Here is a 24,912-nt window from a genome sequence, read left to right as displayed (position 1 = left end):
CCCCTGACACAACAAAGAGCTAGGGGTGAATAGCTGTGCAACACGCTGTGCACACACGAGACTGAATGCTCCAGCATCTCCTCACCCCGGAGCTGGGTAACTGGCTGCGCAGTGTGTACACCGCTGTAATTATTGACGGCCATCAGACACAAGATGAGGAGGAGGACGGCACCAGCACCGTGACCCTACCGGTATTCGCATATATACATGTACCCTGGGAGTGTGCACCTGCGTGTCACTCCACCATAGGCCGGTGGCCATGGTGCTGGAGCAGCGTTACCTCTGCTTCTGCTGCTCCTCTTCCTCCTGAGAAGCAAATTCTTTCCACTGGAAGTGCGCAATGACGTCACTGCGGTTGCAGATGGTGACGGTCCTCTGGTTGGCCAAGGACAGGAAGGTCTTCTCAATGGTCAGTGAATTTTTGTCTAGTCGCATGTTCATGTCTGCAGCAGCTCCGTACAGGGCAACGTGCAGATCCTCACCTGGGGAGGACAACAAAGCCCAGTGAAGGGTGACAGGTGTGTACGTGTGGCAGTCTGTGTCTGGTGGTCTACATGTGGCAATCTGTGTCTGGTGGGCTACGTGTGGCAGTCCATATGTGCGTGTGTGCACACTACACTACAGTCTGGGTGTCATCCACCTTCAGCTCTGGCACAGCCGCAGTCACTGGATACTCTCTGCTTATCCAACAAGTCGACAGCTCGATGTGATCACTGATAAAGGTCATTGTCAAATGGAGAACAAAACAGGTCATCAATCCCATCACAATCTGCAACGTGAGACCATCCCGGCTCATTGTCCTACACCACGGCTACCTGTGTACTCCCAATCTCCCATGTCACATCACATGTCCCCCTGTTCTCCCGTGTCACATCACGTGTCCTCCCGATCTCCTGTGTCACATCACGTGTCCTCCTGTGTCACACCACGTGTCCCATCACGTGTCCCCCTGATCTCCCGTGTCACATCACGTGTCCTCCCGATCTCCTGTGTCACATCACGTGTCCTCCTGTGTCACACCACGTGTCCCCCCTGATCTCCCATATCACATCATGTGTCCCCCTGATCTCACGTGTCACATCACGTGTCCTCCTGTTCTCCCGTTTAACATCACGTGTCCTCCCGTTTCACATCACGTGTCCTCCCGATCTCCCATGTCAAGTGTCCTCCCGATCTCCCATGTCACGTGTCCTCCCGATCTCCCATGTCACATGTCCTCCCGATCTCCCATGTCACGTGTCCTCCCGATCTCCCATGTCACGTGTCCTCCCGATCTCCCATGTCACATCACATGTCCTCCTGTTCTCCCGTGTCACATCACGTGTCCTCCCGTTTCACACCACGTGTCCCCCTGATCTCCCGTGTCACATCACGTGTCCCCCTGATCTCCCATGTCACATCACGTGTCCTCCCGATCTCCTGTGTCACATCACGTGTCCTCCTGTGTCACACCACGTGTCCCATCACGTGTCCCCCTGATCTCCCGTGTCACATCACGTGTCCTCCCGATCTCCTGTGTCACATCACGTGTCCTCCTGTGTCACACCACGTGTCCCCCCTGATCTCCCATATCACATCATGTGTCCCCCTGATCTCACGTGTCACATCACGTGTCCTCCTGTTCTCCCGTTTAACATCACGTGTCCTCCCGTTTCACACCACGTGTCCCCCTGATCTCCCGTGTCACATCACGTGTCCTCCCGATCTCCCATGTCAAGTGTCCTCCCGATCTCCCATGTCACGTGTCCTCCCGATCTCCCATGTCACATGTCCTCCCGATCTCCCATGTCACGTGTCCTCCCGATCTCCCATGTCACGTGTCCTCCCGATCTCCCATGTCACGTGTCCTCCCGATCTCCCATGTCACATCACATGTCCTCCTGTTCTCCCGTGTCACATCACGTGTCCTCCCGTTTCACACCACGTGTCCCCCTGATCTCCCGTGTCACATCACGTGTCCTCCCGATCTCCCATGTCACGTGTCCTCCCGATCTCCCATGTCACGTGTCCTCCCGATCTCCCATGTCACGTGTCCTCCCGATCTCCCATGTCACGTGTCCTCCCGATCTCCCATGTCACGTGTCCTCCCGATCTCCCATGTCACGTGTCCTCCCGATCCTCCCATATCACGTGTCCTCCCAATCTCCCGTGTTACACCACATGTCCTTCCCGTGTCCCCCATATCTCAGGTACAGTGGAATCAGTCACCTGTATCATAATGAATGACCATCTGGTGTCTGTGATCTCCAAGCTCCATAGGCTGGAACTCTATGCTGACCTGCATACTGTTCCCTGCGTCTAGCACTGAGGACACCGGCTCCACCTGGAAGGGCCTAGAACACAAAGACGACCATTTCCATTCACACACATGGCCGCTCGGGGCTCCGGCCTCGGTACAGTCCGACCACATGGTGCGTTACATCCCTACCTCTGTGTCAGGAGCTGGAATCGAGCCTCACGATTGCCAATGTTTCGCACCAGGAGCGTTTTCTGGGTGTTGTACTTGACCGGACAGACCTCAAAACTTATCTGGTCTGGAAAGTCCAACACGGCGCGGGCGCCGATCGCTCGCACGGGGACTACAAACCTCTCTCGTTCAGTAATGCAAATCAATTCATGAACGTAATCCTGACGGAAAAAGAGAGCAGAGGAGCAAAGGTCTCACGTGTAGCCGAAATGGCCCAGACGGCAACACGGCAAATGCAACAGATTACAGCCTCCGAATCACTCCCGGACATATAATATATACTCTGATGTGATGTCATCAGTCCTGGACATAGATTACAGCCTCCGATGTGACGTCATCAGTCCCGGACATATAATATATACTCTGATGTGACGTCATCAGTCCTGGACATAGATTACAGCCTCCGATGTGACGTCATCACTCCCGGACATATAATATATACTCTGATGTGACGTCATCAGTCCTGGACATAGATTACAGCCTCCGATGTGACGTCATCACTCCCGGACATATAATATATACTCCGATGTGATGTCATCAGTCCTGGACATAGATTACAGCCTCCGATGTGACGTCATCACTCCCGGACATATAATATATACTCTAATGTGATGTCATCAGTCCTGGACATAGATTACAGCCTCCGATGTGATGTCATCACTCCCGGACATATAATATATACTCTGATGTGATGTCATCAGTCCCAGACATAGATTACAGCCTCCGATGTGACGTCATCAGTCCTGGACATAGATTACAGCCTCCGATGTGATGTCATCACTCCCGGACATATAATATATACTCCGATGTGATGTCATCAGTCCTGGACATAGATTACAGCCTCCGATGTGATGTCATCAGTCCTGGACATAGATTACAGCCTCCGATGTGATGTCATCACTCCCGGACATATAATATATACTCCGATGTGATGTCATCAGTCCTGGACATAGATTACAGCCTCCGATGTGATGTCATCAGTCCTGGACATAGATTACAGCCTCCGATGTGATGTCATCACTTCCGGACATATAATATATACTCTAATGTGATGTCATCAGTCCTGGACATAGATTACAGCCTCCGATGTGATGTCATCAGTCCTGGACATAGATTACAGCCTCCGATGTGACGTCATCACTCCCGGACATATAATATATACTCTAATGTAATGTCATCAGTCCTGGACATAGATTACAGCCTCCGATGTGATGTCATCAGTCCTGGACATAGATTACAGCCTCCGATGTGATGTCATCACTCCCGGACATATAATATATACTCCGATGTGATGTCATCAGTCCTGGACATAGATTACAGCCTCCGATGTGATGTCATCACTCCCGGACATATAATATATACTCTGATGTGATGTCATCACTCCCGGACATATAATATATACTCTAATGTGAAGTCATCAGTCCTGGACATAGATTACAGCCTCCGATGTGATGTCATCAGTCCTGGACATAGATTACAGCCTCCGATGTGATGTCATCACTCCCGGACATATAATATATACTCCGATGTGATGTCATCAGTCCTGGACATAGATTACAGCCTCCGATGTGATGTCATCACTCCCGGACATATAATATATACTCTGATGTGATGTCATCACTCCCGGACATATAATATATACTCTAATGTGAAGTCATCAGTCCTGGACATAGATTACAGCCTCCGATGTGATGTCATCAGTCCTGGACATAGATTACAGCCTCCGATGTGATGTCATCAGTCCTGGACATAGATTACAGCCTCCGATGTGATGTCATCACTCCCGGACATATAATATATACTCTAATGTGATGTCATCAGTCCTGGACATAGATTACAGCCTCTGATGTGATGTCATCAGTCCTGGACATAGATTACAGCCTCCGATGTGATGTCATCACTCCCAGACATATAATATATACTCTAATGTGATGACATCAGTCCTGGACATAGATTACAGCCTCCGATGTGATGTCATCACTCCCGGACATATAATATATACTCTGATGTGATGTCATCACTCCCGGACATATAATATATACTCTAATGTGATGACATCAGTCCTGGACATAGATTACAGCCTCCGATGTGATGTCATCACTCCCGGACATATAATATATACTCTGATGTGATGTCATCACTCCCGGACATATAATATATACTCTAATGTGATGTCATCAGTCCTGGACATAGATTACAGCCTCCGATGTGATGTCATCAGTCCTGGACATAGATTACAGCCTCCGATGTGATGACATCAGTCCTGGACATAGATTACAGCCTCCGATGTGATGACATCAGTCCTGGACATAGATTACAGCCTCCGATGTGATGTCATCAGCTCAGGTTCAGTGTCCAGTCTCCGGACAATGTCATCATGTCACAACACTGTGTATGGTCGGTGGTGACATCACTACTCCAGTATATAGCTGATGTTCTCAGTGTGGTGAAATCGTGTTGTGAGCACCATCCATCCCAGCAGGCGCGGCTCTCAGGAGTGATGGGCGCCACAAGGGAGAAGCTGTTTGTTGTGTCAGGTGATGCAACATAATACCGCACGCTTTCTAAGACACCAGAGCAGCGTGCCGCTCATCTCCCCCAGGAGGTATCATGGAGACTTGATATCTGACTAAACACAACTTCAAAACAAAGTTTATTGGATGGAAATCCCCTGGAAGAGCGGCGCCGCCATGCAAGTGGGGGGTGAAGTGATCCCACTGGAGTTAATGGTGTAAGCAGCTCTATGTCCCTGGGAATACGCCATCAATGTCTCGTCTGACCCCAGCACAGCCGCTCTGAGCGTGAGCTCTGCTAAACCAGGAGGCTCCGACACGGCACCATGCGGAGGCAGATGGGAGGTCTGGGCCTCAACCACTCCGGGGTCTGGAATGGCACCGGGCACAGCTTCTCGGAGCAGGAATGGAGGCCGCTGCAGAGTTCAGGATTTCCACGCTCCAGGATCTGTCCAATTTCTGCTATTTTTGGCTCAAATTGTTAGAACTCAAATTCTTGAGAAAATTGGATTTTTGTACTTCCCATAAAATTCCTTTCTGATTTAATAGATTGGGGGACACAGGACCGATGCCCGTACATGCCCGACACTAGTGGGCTATGGCCTCTCCTCAGGCATCTCAGCTGGTGCCAGAAGGAGAAGGACAGTAACCCCGAATCAGAATCCCAGAACTAAAACCAACCAGGAACCAACATCGCCGGAACATCACCGGGACCCGGGGTGCAAAAACACACAGGCCACAAGCAGCCAGAACAGACCCCTGCACCAGGAAAGGGTGGGCGCTGTGTCCCAAAATGTGTTCAACTAGAAAGGGATTTTAGGCCAAGTACAAATATCCAATTTTCTCATTAATAGCATTGGGGGGACATGGGACCGTGGGACGTCCTAAAGCAGTTCCAATGGGTGGGACAAGACAACAGCTGACCATGCCGGACACCTAGCAGACAGCTCTAACCAGACCCCAATGATGTAAGGAAAGCTCCCGGGACGGGCTGGAGATGGGCAAAGGTAGGAGTGGCAAAGACCTTCATCAGGACAGGGTGGTCTTGTGCCCAGTATCATCCTTTCTTCCAAAGCTGAATAAGAAAGGGAGCCCTGAAGGAACGGGCTGTGAGCTCAGGCACTCGGCATTTCTGGAGACCATAACTTCCATATGCAATTGTCCACAAAAGGAACCTGGGAGAGATGAGGTGAAGAGGCTCAAAGGGAGTCTCCTGGAGCACAGAAAGGACAAGGTTAAGGTCCCAAGGTTCCCTCTGATGCCTGTAAGGAGGGGTGCAATGTGCCACTCGATGGAGGACGGTCATAGCTTGTTAGTGAAATGCCAGCATATGCGGAAAAATTATGGAAAAGGCAAAGGCCTGTCCCTTCAAGGAGGCAAGATGGAGGCCTACATCAACACTGAACCAAAGAAAGGAGAATCCTAAGGATGGATAAAACCAGAGCTGTGGAGTCAGTAAGCCAAACCTCCCACTTCACGACTCCGACTCCACAGCCCCGGTCACTGCTGAGCGTGTACATAAAGTGCAGCCCCGGTCACTACTGAGCGTGTACATAAAGTGCAGCCCCGGTCACTGCTGAGCGTGTACATAAAGTGCAGCCCCGGTCACTACTGAGCGTGTACATAAAGTGCAGCCCCGGTCACTACTGAGCGTGTACATAAAGTGCAGCCCCGGTCACTGCTGAGCGTGTACATAAAGTGCAGCCCCGGTCACTACTGAGCGTGTACATAAAGTGCAGCCCCGGTCACTACTGAGCGTGTACATAAAGTGCAGCCCCGGTCACTACTGAGCGTGTACATAAAGTGCAGCCCCGGTCACTACTGAGCGTGTACATAAAGTGCAGCCCTGGTCACTACTGAGCGTGTACATAAAGTGCAGCCCCGGTCACTACTGAGCGTGTACATAAAGTGCAGCCCCGGTCACTACTGAGCGTGTACATAAAGTGCAGCCCCGGTCACTACTGAGCGTGTACATAAAGTGCAGCCCCGGTCACTGCTGAGCGTGTACATAAAGTGCAGCCCCGGTCACTACTGAGCGTGTACATAAAGTGCAGCCCCGGTCACTACTGAGCGTGTACATAAAGTGCAGCCCCGGTCACTGCTGAGCGTGTACATAAAGTGCAGCCCCGGTCACTACTGAGCGTGTACATAAAGTGCAGCCCCGGTCACTACTGAGCGTGTACATAAAGTGCAGCCCCGGTCACTACTGAGCGTGTACATAAAGTGCAGCCCCGGTCACTACTGAGCGTGTACATAAAGTGCAGCCCCGGTCACTACTGAGCGTGTACATAAAGTGCAGCCCCGGTCACTACTGAGCGTGTACATAAAGTGCAGCCCCGGTCACTACTGAGCGTGTACATAAAGTGCAGCCCCGGTCACTACTGAGCGTGTACATAAAGTGCAGCCCCGGTCACTACTGAGCGTGTACATAAAGTGCAGCCCCGGTCACTACTGAGCGTGTACATAAAGTGCAGCCCCGGTCACTGCTGAGCGTGTACATAAAGTGCAGCCCCGGTCACTGCTGAGCGTGTACATAAAGTGCAGCCCCGGTCACTACTGAGCGTGTACATAAAGTGCAGCACTGGTCACTACTGAGCGTGTACATAAAGTGCAGCCCCGGTCACTACTGAGCGTGTACATAAAGTGCAGCCCCGGTCACTACTGAGCGTGTACATAAAGTGCAGCCCCGGTCACTACTGAGCGTGTACATAAAGTGCAGCCCCGGTCACTACTGAGCGTGTACATAAAGTGCAGCCCCGGTCACTGCTGAGCGTGTACATAAAGTGCAGCCCCGGTCACTACTGAGCGTGTACATAAAGTGCAGCCCCGGTCACTGCTGAGCGTGTACATAAAGTGCAGCCCCGGTCACTACTGAGCGTGTACATAAAGTGCAGCCCCGGTCACTACTGAGCGTGTACATAAAGTGCAGCCCCGGTCACTGCTGAGCGTGTACATAAAGTGCAGCCCCGGTCACTGCTGAGCGTGTACATAAAGTGCAGCCCCGGTCACTGCTGAGCGTGTACATAAAGTGCAGCCCCGGTCACTGCTGAGCGTGTACATAAAGTGCAGCCCCGGTCACTACTGAGCGTGTACATAAAGTGCAGCCCCGGTCACTACTGAGCGTGTACATAAAGTGCAGCCCCGGTCACTACTGAGCGTGTACATAAAGTGCAGCCCCGGTCACTACTGAGCGTGTACATAAAGTGCAGCCCCGGTCACTACTGAGCGTGTACATAAAGTGCAGCCCCGGTCACTACTGAGCGTGTACATAAAGTGCAGCCCCGGTCACTACTGAGCGTGTACATAAAGTGCAGCCCCGGTCACTGCTGAGCGTGTACATAAAGTGCAGCCCTGGTCACTACTGAGCGTGTACATAAAGTGCAGCCCCGGTCACTGCTGAGCGTGTACATAAAGTGCAGCCCTGGTCACTACTGAGCGTGTACATAAAGTGCAGCCCCGGTCACTACTGAGCGTGTACATAAAGTGCAGCCCCGGTCACTACTGAGCGTGTACATAAAGTGCAGCCCCGGTCACTACTGAGCGTGTACATAAAGTGCAGCCCCGGTCACTGCTGAGCGTGTACATAAAGTGCAGCCCCGGTCACTGCTGAGCGTGTACATAAAGTGCAGCCCCGGTCACTACTGAGCGTGTACATAAAGTGCAGCCCCGGTCACTACTGAGCGTGTACATAAAGTGCAGCCCCGGTCACTGCTGAGCGTGTACATAAAGTGCAGCCCCGGTCACTGCTGAGCGTGTACATAAAGTGCAGCCCCGGTCACTGCTGAGCGTGTACATAAAGTGCAGCACTGGTCACTACTGAGCGTGTACATAAAGTGCAGCACTGGTCACTGCTGAGCGTGTACATAAAGTGCAGCACTGGTCACTACTGAGCGTGTACATAAAGTGCAGCCCTGATTCATCTCCGCTAAAAGCCGAGATCCTGAGATCAGGAACAGAACAGACATTTATAGGACATTTCAGAACTTTCCCTAATTCTTATGGAAATATTTACAACACATCCTGCATTGTACTACTGCCCCCAATGTATTATATATTATACTACCGCCCCCAATGTATTATATATTATACTACTGCCCCCAATGTATTATATATTATACTACTGCCCCCAATGTATTATATATTATACTACTGCCCCCAATGTATTATATATTATACTACTGCCCCCAATGTATTATATATTATACTACCGCCCCCAATGTATTATATATTATACTACCGCCCCCAATGTATTATATATTATACTACTGCCCCCAATGTATTATATATTATACTACCGCCCCCAATGTATTATATATTATACTACCGCCCCCAATGTATTATATATTATACTACTGCCCCCAATGTATTATATATTATACTACTGCCCCCAATGTATTATATATTATACTACCGCCCCCAATGTATTATATATTATACTACCGCCCCCAATGTATTATATATTATACTACCGCCCCCAATGTATTATATATTATACTACCGCCCCCAATGTATTATATATTATACTACTGCCCCCAATGTATTATATATTATACTACCGCCCCCAATGTATTATATATTATACTACTGCCCCCAATGTATTATATATTATACTACTGCCCCCAATGTATTATATATTATACTACCGCCCCCAATGTATTATATATTATACTACCGCCCCCAATGTATTATATATTATACTACCGCCCCCAATGTATTATATATTATACTACCGCCCCCAATGTATTATATATTATACTACCGCCCCCAATGTATTATATATTATACTACCGCCCCCAATGTATTATATATTATAGTACCGCCCCCAATGTATTATATATTATACTACCGCCCCCAATGTATTATATAGTATACTACCGCCCCCAATGTATTATATATTATACTACTGCCCCCAATGTATTATATATTATACTACCGCCCCCAATGTATTATATATTATACTACCGCCCCCAATGTATTATATATTATACTACCGCCCCCAATGTATTATATATTATACTACCGCCCCCAATGTATTATATATTGTACTACCGCCCCCAATGTATTATATATTATACTACTGCCCCCAATGTATTATATATTATACTACTGCCCCCAATGTATTATATATTATACTACTGCCCCCAATGTATTATATATTATACTACCGCCCCCAATGTATTATATATTATACTACCGCCCCCAATGTATTATATATTATACTACCGCCCCCAATGTATTATATATTATACTACCGCCCCCAATGTATTATATATTGTACTACCGCCCCCAATGTATTATATATTGTACTACCGCCCCCAATGTATTATATATTATACTACCGCCCCCAATGTATTATATATTATACTACCGCCCCCCAATGTATTATATATTATACTACCGCCCCCAATGTATTATATATTATACTACCGCCCCCAATGTATTATATATTATACTACCGCCCCCAATGTATTATATATTATACTACCGCCCCCAATGTATTATATATTGTACTACTGCCCCCAATGTATTATATATTGTACTACTGCCCCCAATGTATTATATATTATACTACTGCCCCCAATGTATTATATATTATACTACTGCCCCCAATGTATTATATATTATACTACTGCCCCCAATGTATTATATATTATACTACCGCCCCCAATGTATTATATATTATACTACCGCCCCCAATGTATTATATATTATACTACCGCCCCCAATGTATTATATATTATACTACCGCCCCCAATGTATTATATATTATACTACCGCCCCCAATGTATTATATATTATACTACCGCCCCCAATGTATTATATATTATACTACCGCCCCCAATGTATTATATATTGTACTACCGCCCCCAATGTATTATATATTGTACTACCGCCCCCAATGTATTATATATTGTACTACCGCCCCCAATGTATTATATATTGTACTACTGCCCCCAATGTATTATATATTATACTACTGCCCCCAATGTATTATATATTATACTACTGCCCCCAATGTATTATATATTATACTACTGCCCCCAATGTATTATATATTATACTACTGCCCCCAATGTATTATATATTATACTACTGCCTCCAATGTATTATATATTATACTACCGCCCCCAATGTATTATATATTATACTACCGCCCCCAATGTATTATATATTATACTACCGCCCCCAATGTATTATATATTATACTACCGCCCCCAATGTATTATATATTATACTACTGCCCCCAATGTATTATATATTATACTACCGCCCCCAATGTATTATATATTATACTACTGCCCCCAATGTATTATATATTATACTACTGCCCCCAATGTATTATATATTGTACTACTGCCTCCAATGTATTATATATTGTACTACCGCCCCCAATGTATTATATATTATACTACTGCCCCCAATGTATTATATATTGTACTACTGCCTCCAATGTATTATATATTGTACTACTGCCTCCAATGTATTATATATTATACTACTGCCCCCAATGTATTATATATTATACTACTGCCCCCAATGTATTATATATTATACTACTGCCCCCAATGTATTATATATTATACTACTGCCCCCAATGTATTATATATTATACTACCGCCCCCAATGTATTATATATTATACTACCGCCCCCAATGTATTATATATTATACTACCGCCCCCAATGTATTATATATTATACTACTGCCTCCAATGTATTATATATTATACTACTGCCTCCAATGTATTATATATTATACTACTGCCTCCAATGTATTATATATTATACTACTGCCCCCAATGTATTATATATTATACTACTGCCCCCAATGTATTATATATTATACTACTGCCCCCAATGTATTATATATTATACTACTGCCCCCAATGTATTATATATTATACTACCGCCCCCAATGTATTATATATTATACTACCGCCCCCAATGTATTATATATTATACTACCGCCCCCAATGTATTATATATTATACTACCGCCCCCAATGTATTATATATTATACTACCGCCCCCAATGTATTATATATTATACTACCGCCCCCAATGTATTATATATTGTACTACCGCCCCCAATGTATTATATATTGTACTACCGCCCCCAATGTATTATATATTGTACTACCGCCCCCAATGTATTATATATTATACTACCGCCCCCCAATGTATTATATATTATACTACCGCCCCCAATGTATTATATATTATACTACCGCCCCCCAATGTATTATATATTATACTACCGCCCCCAATGTATTATATATTATACTACCGCCCCCAATGTATTATATATTATACTACCGCCCCCAATGTATTATATATTGTACTACCGCCCCCAATGTATTATATATTGTACTACCGCCCCCAATGTATTATATATTGTACTACCGCCCCCAATGTATTATATATTGTACTACCGCCCCCAATGTATTATATATTATACTACTGCCCCCAATGTATTATATATTATACTACTGCCCCCAATGTATTATATATTATACTACTGCCCCCAATGTACTATATATTGTACTACCGCCCCCAATGTATTATATATTATACTACCGCCCCCAATGTATTATATATTATACTACCGCCCCCAATGTATTATATATTATACTACCGCCCCCAATGTATTATATATTGTACTACCGCCCCCAATGTATTATATATTGTACTACCGCCCCCAATGTATTATATATTGTACTACTGCCCCCAATGTATTATATATTGTACTACTGCCCCCAATGTATTATATATTATACTACCGCCCCCAATGTATTATATATTATACTACCGCCCCCAATGTATTATATATTATACTACCGCCCCCAATGTATTATATATTGTACTACCGCCCCCAATGTATTATATATTATAGGAGTTGGTCCATTTTATACCGACTCCACCAAAATGGACACCGCCTCCGACTCCACAGCGCTGGATAAAACCATGGAATGGAAGACTCTCTATTCCCTCCTGACAAAGTAGGATCTCTAGGAACGGTGGTAAAACTTGGCAGATTTCGGCTTATGAGCCATAAGCATGATCTAAACAACAGAGTCACATAGACCCCGACATCTCAGAGCCTCGGCTGCAATAGTCACAGCCTTACATGCAGCAGAGGTAAAGGGAGGAGGCACACAGGACCCCATGGATAAGGTCGGAGTACCATGCCCAGCAAGGCTAGTCGGGAGCTACCAGGATCATCAGAGAGCCCTCAGCTTTGACAACGTGGAAAAGCAGAGGAAGAGGAAAGAAGAGATAGAGCAGAGAGAACTCTGTCCATGGAGTGATCAGAGGATTACTGCGAAACCCCTTGAGTCTCGTGACCTGGTGTCATAGAATGGGATCTTGTAATTGAGAAAGGGAGGTGAAGAAATGGTCCATATCAGGGGAGCCGCAGTGAAGGCTTATCTGGCTGCAGATTTCTGAGAGGAGAGCCCACTGACCCAGACGCAGAGGTTCTTGGCTGGGAAAGTCTGAGGAATGTGGACCGTAGAGCGATATGTAATGTGGAGCTCTGCCCATAGAAGAATCCTAGCGGTTCACCTCATGGCTTAAGGGATCCTGGCACTCCCATGATGGCTCAGGGGGGCCACAGTGATCGAGTTGTCGGTCTGTATTTAAAACTGAAGGTCCCGGAGGAGGGAGGACCAGAGGGAGGGAAACGGGAAGATGGCTCTTAGTTCCAGAAGGTTGATGTGAAGGCGGGATTCCTCCACAGACCAGGAGTGCTGTGATGGTTGAAGACAACTTCCCAGCCCTACAGGCTGATGTCAGTCATCACCACTTGCCATTAGAGAGGAAGGAAGGCGCCTGCCGGAGAGCAGAGCAGGGGTTGTCAACCACCAAGGAGGTGGCTCAAGGCAGAAGAGCTATCTGAGGGTCCACTGTGGGGATAAGGACTATATGACAACCAATTATTCCGCAAAGGGATACAGTGGGTCTAACCACTTTGAGAAAGGCATGAGCCTATCTGGGTATTCCCATTCTTTGGCAAGAAGATCGTCAAAGTCTTCGTGGCTGGGAAAGGAATCATGTTGTCGACGGACGGAAATCGCTTCCTAATTGGGAGAAGTAGACTCGTCCTTGACCTGGAGGGTGTCCCTCAGTGCTGATGTGTCCCTCGGGGAGAAGGACTGAGCAGAAGTGACGTAATGTGCCGTACCTCCACTTCAGGAGCGTTCAAGGAGGAGCTATCGGACGTGACCCCATGTGTCTTGTGATAGCGTCTGTGAGGAGCGAGTCCTCAAGCTCTGTGTCAAAGGAAGCCGGGAGAGATGATTGGGCAAGCAAATACTTGAGAATGAGCTGGGCTGGCTCCAGAGAATTGACCATACATTAGGAAAAGCTGGTCGGGTTACCATAGCCTGGGTCAAAGACTGGACCAAGGAAGCTCAGTCAGTCAATGGGCTGTAAGCAGAGGAGCGGAGAAGCGGGAGAAGGGAGGTCCAGGGGCAATAAAGAGGATGGAGGACCCCGAGGACGGACCCTAGCCAGAACTCATGGGACACAGGACACATGGGATCATAAGCAACCGATAGTTGTCTGCGGACGCCGCAAGGTCACCCCTCCGGAAACTGATCGTGGGGACACTAACACGCCACTCTGCTCCCTGATGCTAGAAAAGAAAAATTCTCTTATCTTAGCAATTAAAACGTCTCCACTGTCGGAGCATTCACACGTAATCTGTACTAACTGGAAGGGCTCTAGAGAAGAAGCTGAAAGCTATAGATTCTGGTGGCATCAGCTGCTCATGCCCCTATATTACCTTATTCTCCTCAGGGGTGAAGAGGACATGGAACGTGGACGGCATGCCCGGAGCCACTTTGTGACACACGTCATTGGGGCTGACAATCTGGAAGTAGGGTGAACTCTCTTGAGTGACTTTTACCAGTCGGGGAACCTGAAAGAGTTAAAAGGAAGCAACTATAAGACAAACTCTGCATTGAAGAACATGATCACCCCTGAACCATGATGGCTGAATGATCACCACTGGACCATGATGGATGGATGATCACCCCTGGACCGTGCTGGATGGATGATCACCCCTGAACCATGATGGCTGAATTATCACCACTGGACCGTGCTGGATGGATGATCACCCCTGGACCGTGATGGATGGATGATCACCACTGGACCGTGATGGATGGATGATCACCCCTGGACCGTGATGGATGGATGATCACCCCTGGACTGTGATGGATGGATGATCACCCTTGGACCACGATGGACGACCACCCCTGGACCACGTACACCTTATGATGTGCGGTCACCACACATACACCAGGCAGGGCCTCACCTTGTCACTGTTCCTCAGCACCAGCGGCACCTCATACGTCTCACAGGGAATGTAGTTCTGGAAGATAATTTCTGAAGGGAAAGGCTGGAAAAGGGCTTGTTCTAGATCCACCGAGGAGAACTACAAGAAAGAGCAAGAACAAGTCAGAGCAGAGGGAAGACACATTAATAATCGCGGATGCAGAAAGCACACACACCACATGGACACACACACCACATGGACACACACACCACATGGACACACACACCACATGGACACACACACCACATGGACACACACCCACACACACACCACATGGACACACACACCACATGAACACACACACCACATGGACACACACCCACACACACACCCACACACACACCACATGGACACACACACCACATGAACACACACACCACATGGACACACACCCACACACACACCACATGGACACACACACCACATGGACACACACACCACATGGACACACACCCACACACACACCACATGGACACACACACCACATGAACACACACACCACATGGACACACACCCACACACACACCCACACACACACCACATGGACACACACACCACATGAACACACACACCACATGGACACACACCCACACACACACCCACACACACACCACATGGACACACACACCACATGGACACACCCACACACACACCCACACACACATGAACACACACCCACACACACACATGGACACACACCCACACACACACCACATGGACACACCCACACACACACATGGACACACACCCACACACACACCACATGGACACACACCCCACACACACATGGACACACACCCACACACACATGGACACACACCCACACACACACCACATGGACACACACCCACACACACAACACATGGACACACACCCCACACACACATGGACACACACCCACACACACATGGACACACACCCACACACACACCACATGGACACACACCCACACACACAACACATGGACACACACCCCACACACACATGGACACACACCCACACACACATGGACACACACCCACACACACATGGACACACACACCACATGGACACACACCCACACACACATGGACACACACACCACATGGACACACACCCACACACACATGGACACACATGGACACACACCCACACGGACGCACATATACACACCACACAGACCCACATACACACACCACATGAACACACACAGACACAGACCCATACACACACCACATCACAAGGACACACACCACACGAACATACACACCCACACCATGGACACAGACATACACACCCACACCATGGACACAGACATACAAACCCACACCATGGACACAGACATACACACACACACACACCACATGGACACAGACACACACACACCACATGGACACCATATGGACACACGCACCATATGGACACACACACACCACATGGACGGACACACAGACAGACATACACAGACAGACACACAGACAGACACACAGACACACAGACACGTCCTCATGGCTGCCATAGATCTCCAGAGAACCTCTGACTTCGAGCCGTCCATGCCCGTAGCTCTCTATGGAGATAAGAGGCTTTTTATGCACCTGGCAGCCATCTCTACCCTTCCACATACACAACCTGGCAGCTTGTACAGATTGGCATTGGGCTCAGCAGTGATGACCCAGGGCCACATTGTGGGGGTAAATTATGTGGGTACATGGATGTACATGAAGCCCAGGACATCGCTGACTTGGGCGCCGCTGATCAGAGCAGCTCGCACCTTCTGATGGGTGGTTTCGCTCATATCCAGCATCTGAATGATCCGCGGAGGACGCATCTCTCTGGTGTTGGCCAAACGCTGCTCTGTCGTGAAGGACATCTCTCGCAGAAATGCTGACGGGGTCACGGTCATCTATTGGGTGGATAGAAGACAAGGACACCACATTACTAGATGGATGCTACAGCCCTGTACACACCAGATCCTCACTAAAGCTATGCACAGCCCATGTGTAGTATTGTTGTCCCCAGGGTCACCCGAGCCCCTACAGATCCCTCACGTGGGGGCAAAATGGAAGTCACACAGGAGCACCTGTAACAGGACATGGGGGGGAACAATATCAATATCAGTAGTGGGACGGTGCGGCCCCTGCTCCCCATATCAGTAGTGGGACGGTGCGGCCCGTACTCCACATATCAGTAGTGGGACGGTGTGGCCCGTGCTCCCCATATCAGTAGAGGGGCGGTGCGGCCCGTGCTCCCCATATCAGTAGAGGGGAGGTGCGGCCCGTGCTCCGCTTATCAGTAGTGGGGCAGTGCGGCCCGTGCTCCCCTTATCAGTAGAGGGGCGGTGCGGCCCGTGCTCCCCTTATCAGTAGTAGGGCGGTGCGGCCCGTGCTCCACATATCAGTAGTGGGACGGTGTGGCCCGTGCTCCCCATATCAGTAGTGGGACGGTGCGGCCCGTGCTCCCCATATCAGTAGAGGGGCGGTGCGGCCCGTGCTCCGCTTATCAGTAGTGGGGCAGTGCGGCCCGTGCTCCCCTTATCAGTAGAGGGGCGGTGCGGCCCGTGCTCCCCTTATCAGTAGTAGGGCGGTGCGGCCCGTGCTCCACATATCAGTAGAGGGGTGGTGCGGCCCGTGCTCCCCATATCAGTAGTCGGGCGGTGCGGCCTGTGCTCCCCATATCAGTAGTGGGACGGTGCGGCCCGTGCTCCCCATATCAGTAGTGGGACGGTGCGGCCCGTGCTCCCCATATCAGTAGAGGGGCGGTGCGGCCCGTGCTCCCCATAATGTAGAGGGGCGGTGCGGCCCGTGCTCCACATATCAGTAGTAGGACGGTGCGGCCCGTACTCCACATATCAGTAGTGGGGCGGTGCGGCCCGTGCTCCCCATATCAGTAGTAGGACGGTGCGACCCGTACTCCACATATCAGTAGTAGGGCGGTGCGGCCCGTGCTCCACATATCAGTAGTAGGACGGTGCGGCCCGTAGTCCACATATCAGTAGTGGGGCGGTGCGGCCCGTGCTCCCCATATCAGTAGTGGGACGGTGCGGCCCGTGCTCCCCATATCAGTAGAGGGGAGGTGCGGCCCGTGCTCCGCTTATCAGTAGTGGGGCAGTGCGGCCCGTGCTCCCCTTATCAGTAGAGGGGCGGTGCGGCCCGTGCTCCCCTTATCAGTAGTAGGGCGGTGCGGCCCGTGCTCCACATATCAGTAGAGGGGTGGTGCGGCCCGTGCTCCCCATATCAGTAGTCGGGCGGTGCGGCCTGTGCTCCCCATATCAGTAGTGGGGCGGGGGGCCCGTGCTCCCCATATCAGTAGCGGGACGGTGCAGCCCGTACTCCCCATATCAGTAGTGGGACGGTGCGGCCCGTGCTCCCCATATCAGTAGTGGGGCGGTGCGGCCCGTGCTCCCCATATCAGTAGTAGGACGGTGCGACCCGTACTCCACATATCAGTAGTAGGGCGGTGCGGCCCGTGCTCCACATATCAGTAGTAGGACGGTGCGGCCCGTAGTCCACATATCAGTAGTGGGGCGGTGCGGCCCGTGCTCCCCATATCAGTAGTGGGACGGTGCGGCCCGTGCTCCCCATATCAGTAGAGGGGAGGTGCGGCCCGTGCTCCGCTTATCAGTAGTGGGGCAGTGCGGCCCGTGCTCCCCTTATCAGTAGAGGGGCGGTGCGGCCCGTGCTCCCCTTATCAGTAGTAGGGCGGTGCGGCCCGTGCTCCACATATCAGTAGAGGGGTGGTGCGGCCCGTGCTCCCCATATCAGTAGTTGGGCGGTGCGGCCTGTGCTCCCCATATCAGTAGTGGGGCGGGGGGCCCGTGCTCCCCATATCAGTAGCGGGACGGTGCAGCCAGTGCTCCCCATATCAGTAGTGGGACGGTGCGGCCCGTGCTCCCCATATCAGTAGAGGGGCGGTGCGGCCCGTGCTCCCCATAATGTAGAGGGGCGGTGCGGCCCGTGCTCCACATATCAGTAGTAGGACGGTGCGGCCCGTACTCCACATATCAGTAGTGGGGCGGTGCGGCCCGTGCTCCCCATATCAGTAGTAGGACGGTGCGACCCGTACTCCACATATCAGTAGTAGGGCGGTGCGGCCCGTGCTCCACATATCAGTAGTAGGACGGTGCGGCCCGTAGTCCACATATCAGTAGTGGGGCGGTGCGGCCCGTGCTCTCCATATCAGTAGTAGGGCGGTGCGGCCCGTGCTCCACATATCAGTAGTAGGACGGTGCGGCCCGTACTCCACATATCAGTAGAGGGGCGGTGCGGCCCGTACTCCACATATCAGTAGTAGGGCGGTGCGGCCCGTGCTCCCCATATCAGTAGTGGGACGGTGCGGCCCGTGCTCCACATATCAGTAGAGGGGCGGTGCGGCCCGTGCTCCCCTTATCAGTAGAAGGGCGGTGCGGCCCGTGCTCCCCATATCAGTAGTCGGGCGGTGCGGCCCGTGCTCCCCATATCAGTAGTGGGACGGTGCAGCCCGTGCTCCACATATCAGTAGAGGGGCGGTGCGGCCCGTGCTCCACATATCAGTAGTGGGACGGTGCGGCCCGTGCTCTCCATATCAGTAGTGGGGAGGGGCGGCCCGTGCTCTCCATATCAGTAGTGGGGCCGTACCCCACATATCAGTAGTAGGACGGTGCGGCCCGTACTCCACATATCAGTAGTAGGGCGGTGCAGCCCGTGCTCCACATATCAGTAGTAGGATGGTGCGGCCCGTACTCCACATATCAGTAGTGGGGCGGTGCGGCCCGTGCTCCCCATATCAGTAGTAGGACGGTGCGGCCCGTGCTCCACATATCAGTAGTGGGACGGTGCGGCCCGTGCTCTCCATATCAGTAGTGGGGAGGGGCGGCCCGTGCTCTCCATATCAGTAGTGGGGCCGTACCCCACATATCAGTAGTAGGACGGTGCGGCCCGTACTCCACATATCAGTAGTAGGGCGGTGCAGCCCGTGCTCCACATATCAGTAGTAGGATGGTGCGGCCCGTACTCCACATATCAGTAGTGGGGCGGTGCGGCCCGTGCTCCCCATATCAGTAGTCGGGCGGTGCGGCCCGTGCTCCCCATATCAGTAGTGGGACGGTGCAGCCCGTGCTCCACATATCAGTAGAGGGGCGGTGCGGCCCGTGCTCCACATATCAGTAGTGGGACGGTGCGGCCCGTGCTCTCCATATCAGTAGTGGGGAGGGGCGGCCCGTGCTCTCCATATCAGTAGTGGGGCCGTACCCCACATATCAGTAGTAGGACGGTGCGGCCCGTACTCCACATATCAGTAGTAGGGCGGTGCAGCCCGTGCTCCACATATCAGTAGTAGGATGGTGCGGCCCGTGCTCCCCATATCAGTAGTGGGACGGTGCGGCCCGTGCTCCACATATCAGTAGAGGGGCGGTGCGGCCCGTGCTCCCCTTATCAGTAGAAGGGCGGTGCGGCCCGTGCTCCCCATATCAGTAGTCGGGCGGTGCGGCCCGTGCTCCCCATATCAGTAGTGGGACGGTGCAGCCCGTGCTCCACATATCAGTAGAGGGGCGGTGCGGCCCGTGCTCCACATATCAGTAGTGGGACGGTGCGGCCCGTGCTCTCCATATCAGTAGTGGGGAGGGGCGGCCCGTGCTCTCCATATCAGTAGTGGGGCCGTACCCCACATATCAGTAGTAGGACGGTGCGGCCCGTACTCCACATATCAGTAGTAGGGCGGTGCAGCCCGTGCTCCACATATCAGTAGTAGGATGGTGCGGCCCGTACTCCACATATCAGTAGTGGGGCGGTGCGGCCCGTGCTCCCCATATCAGTAGTAGGACGGTGCGGCCCGTGCTCCACATATCAGTAGTGGGACGGTGCGGCCCGTGCTCTCCATATCAGTAGTGGGGAGGGGCGGCCCGTGCTCTCCATATCAGTAGTGGGGCCGTACCCCACATATCAGTAGTAGGACGGTGCGGCCCGTACTCCACATATCAGTAGTAGGGCGGTGCAGCCCGTGCTCCACATATCAGTAGTAGGATGGTGCGGCCCGTACTCCACATATCAGTAGTGGGGCGGTGCGGCCCGTGCTCCCCATATCAGTAGTAGGGCGGTGCGGCCCGTGCTCCCCATATCAGTAGTAGGACGGTGCGCCCGTACTCCACATATCAGTAGTAGGGCGGTGCAGCCCGTGCTCCACATATCAGTAGTAGGATGGTGCGGCCCGTACTCCACATATCAGTAGTGGGGCGGTGCGGCCTGTGCTCTCCATATCAGTAGAGGGGCGGTGCGGCCCGTGCTCCCCTTATCAGTAGTAGCACGGTGCGGCCCGTACTCCACATATCAGTAGAGGGACGGTGCGGCCCGTGCTCTCCATATCAGTAGTGGGGCGGTGCGGCCCGTGCTCCACATATCAGTAGTAGGACGGTGCGGCCCGTACTCCACATATCAGTAGTGGGGCGGTGCGGCCTGTGCTCTCCATATCAGTAGTAGGGCGTGCGGCCCGTGCTCCACATATCAGTAGTAGGACGGTGCGGCCCGTGCTCTCCATATCAGTAGAGGGGCGGTGCGGCCTGTGCTCTCCATATCAGTAGTAGGGCGGTGCGGCCCGTGCTCCCCATATCAGTAGTGGGACGGTGCGGCCCGTGCTCTCCATATCAGTAGAGGGGCGGTGCGGCCCGTGCTCCCCTTATCAGTAGAGGGGCGGTGCGGCCCGTGCTCCCCTTATCAGTAGAAGGGCGGTGCGGCCCGTGCTCCCCATATCAGTAGTCGGGCGGTGCGGCCCGTGCTCCCCATATCAGTAGTGGGACGGTGCAGCCCGTGCTCCCCATATCAGTAGTGGGACGGTGCGGCCCGTGCTCCCCATATCAGTAGTGGGGCAGGTCGGCCCATGCTCTCCATATCAGTAGAGGGGCAGTGCGGCCCGTGCTCCCCATATCAGTAGTCAGACGGTGCGGCCCGTGCTCCCCATATCAGTAGTGGGGCGGGGGGCCCATGCTCCCCATATCAGTAGTGGGACGGGGCAGCCCGTGCCCCCCATATCAGTAGAGGGGCGGTGCGGCCCGTGCTCTCCACATCAGTAGTGGGGAGGGGCGGCCCGTGCTCCCCATATCAGTAGTGGGGCGGCCCGTGCTCCCCATATCAGTAGTGGGGCGGTGCGGCCCGTGCTCCCCATATCAGTAGAGGGGCGCTGCGGCCCGTGCTCCCCATATCAGTAGTGGGGCGGGGCGGCCCGTGCTCCCCATATCAGTAGTGGGGCGAGGCGGCCCGTGCTCCACATATCAGTAGTGGGGAGGGGCGGCCCGTGCTCCCTATATCAATAGTGGGACGGTGCAGCCCGTGCTCCCCATATCAGTAGTGGGGCGGGGGGCCCGTGCTCCCCATATCAGTAGTGGAACGGTGCAGCCCGTGCTCCCCATATCAGTAGAGGGGCGGTGCGGCCCGTGCTCTCCATATCAGTAGTGCGGAGGGGCGGCCCATGCTCCCCATATCAGTAGTGGGGCGGCCCGTGATCCCCATATCAGTAGTGGGGCGATGCGGCCCGTGCTCCCCATATCAGTAGAGGGGCGCTGCGGCTCATGCTCCCTATATCAGTAGTGGGGCGGTGCGGCCCGTGCTCCACATATTAGTAGTATGGCGGTGCGGCTCGTGCTCCACATATCAGTAGTGGGGCGGGGCGGCCCGTGCTCCCCATATCAATAGTGGGACGGTGGAGCCCATGCTCCCCATATCAGTAGAGGGGCGGTGCGGCCCATGCTCCCCATATCAGTAGTGGGGCGGTGCGGCCCGTGCTCCCCATATCAGTAGTGGGGCGGGGCGGCCCGTGCTCCCCATATGAGTAGTGGGGCGGGGCGGCCCGTGCTCCCCATATCAGTAGTGGGGCGGGGCGGCCCGTGCTCCCCATATCAGTAGTGGGGCGGGGTGGCCCGTGCTCCCCATATCAGTAGTGGGGCGGGGCAGCCCGTGCACCCCATATCAGTAGTAGGACGGTGCGGCCCGTGCTTCCCATATCAGTAATGGGGAGGGGCGGCCCGTGCTCCCCATATCAGTAGTGGGGCGGCCCGTGCTCCCCATATCAGTAGTGGGGCGGTGCGGCCCGTGCTCCCCATATCAGTAGTGGGGCGGGGCGGCCCGTGCTCCCCATATCAGTAGTGGGGCGGGGCGGCCCGTGCTCCACAAATCAGTAGTGGGGCGGGTCGGCCCGTGCTACCCATATCAATAGTGGGACGGTGCAGCCCGTGCTCCCCATATCAGTAAAGGGGCGGTGCGGCCCGTGCTCCCCATATCAGTAGTGGGGTAGGGGGCCCATGCTCCCCATATCAGTAGTGGGGCGGGGCGGCCCGTGCTCCCCATATCAGTAGAGGGGAGGTGCGGCCCGTGGTCCCCTTATCAGTAGTGGGGCGGTGGGGCCCGTGCTCCCCTTATCAGTAGAGGGGCGGTGCGGCCCGTGCTCCCCATATCAGTAGTGGGACGGTGCGGCCCGTGCTCCACATATCAGTAGAGGGGCGGTGCGGTCCGTGCTCCCCTTATCAGAAGAGGGGCGGTGCGGCCCATGCTCCCCATATCAGTAGTCGGGCGGTGCGGCCCGTGCTCCCCATATCAGTAGTGGGGCGGGGGGCCCGTGCTCCCCATATCAGTAGTGGGACGGTGCAGCCCGTGCTCCCCATATCAGTAGTGGGACGGTGCAGCCCGGGCTCCCCATATCAGTAGTGGGACGGTGCGGCCCGTGCTCTCCATATCAGTAGTGGGGAGGGGCGGCCCGTGCTCCCCATATCAGTAGAGGGGCGGTGCGGCCCGTGCTCCCCTTATCAGTAGAGGGGCGGTGCGGCCCATGCTTCCCATATCAGTAGTCGGGCGGTGCGGCCCGTGCTCCCCATATCAGTAGTGGGGCGGGGAGCCCGTGCTCCACATACCAGTAGTGGGACGGGGCAGCCCGTGCTCCCCATATCAGTAGAGGGGCAGTGCGGCCTGTGCTCTCCATATCAGTAGTGGGGAGGGGCGGCCCGAGCTCCACATATCAGTAGAGGGGCGGTGCGGCCCGTGCTCCACATATCAGTAGTGGGACGGTGCGGCCCGTGCTCCCCATATCAGTAGTGGGGAGGGGCGGCCCGTGCTCTACATATCAGAAGAGGGGCGGTGCGGCCCGTGCTCTCCATATCAGTAGTGGGGAGGGGCGGCCCGTGCTCCACATATCAGTAGAGGGGCGGTGCGGCCCGTGCTCCACATATCAGTAGTGGGGCGGTGCGGCCCGTGCTCTCCATATCAGTAGTGGGGAGGGGCGGCCCGTGCTCCACATATCAGTAGAGAGGCGGTGCGGCCCGTGCTCCACATATCAGTAGAGGGGCAGTGCGGCCCGTGCTCCCCATATCAGTAGTGGGACGGTGCGGCCCGTACTCCACATATCAGTAGAGGGGCGGTGCGGCCCGTGCTCCCCATATCAGTAGAGGGGCGGTGCAGCCCGTGCTCCACATATCAGTAGAGGGGCGGTGCGGCCCATGCTCCACATATCAGTAGAAGGGCGGTGCGGCCCATGCTGCCCATATCAGTAGAGGGGCGGTGCAGCCCGTGCTCCCCATATCAGTAGAGGGGCGCTGCGGCCCGTGCTCCCCATATCAGTAGTGGGGCGGGGCGGCCCGTGCTCCCCATATCAGTAGTGGGGCG

At 52.7% G+C, this 24,912-nt stretch overlaps 1 protein-coding gene across 4 annotated transcripts in view; it reads right to left on the bottom strand.

Annotated features, from left to right (window-relative positions):
- HYDIN (HYDIN axonemal central pair apparatus protein) overlaps nt 1–24,912 on the bottom strand; it is a 313,905-nt gene that overhangs the window by 255,134 nt on the left and 33,859 nt on the right. For all 4 annotated transcript variants that reach the window (XR_012253067.1, XM_073659829.1, XM_073659831.1 and 1 more), the window contains exons 3-8: nt 17,067–17,198; nt 15,296–15,415; nt 14,765–14,899; nt 2,429–2,628; nt 2,209–2,333; nt 281–482 (exon numbers count right to left, since the gene is read on the bottom strand). Coding sequence is in view for 3 of the 4 variants with exons in the window: in XM_073659829.1 (XP_073515930.1) it covers nt 281–482; nt 2,209–2,333; nt 2,429–2,628; nt 14,765–14,899; nt 15,296–15,415; nt 17,067–17,198 (914 nt within the window). In the remaining variant the exon portion in view is untranslated. The remainder of the gene's footprint in view (nt 1–280; nt 483–2,208; nt 2,334–2,428; nt 2,629–14,764; nt 14,900–15,295; nt 15,416–17,066; nt 17,199–24,912) is intronic.

This window comes from Phyllobates terribilis, unplaced genomic scaffold (assembly GCF_046119375.1).
Source record: "Phyllobates terribilis strain yellow unplaced genomic scaffold, ASM4611937v1 Scaffold_14__1_contigs__length_39327217, whole genome shotgun sequence".
Taxonomy (NCBI): domain Eukaryota; kingdom Metazoa; phylum Chordata; class Amphibia; order Anura; family Dendrobatidae; genus Phyllobates; species Phyllobates terribilis.
Note: the sequence above shows the minus strand (reverse complement) of the source record. Positions and strands in the feature narration are given on the sequence as shown.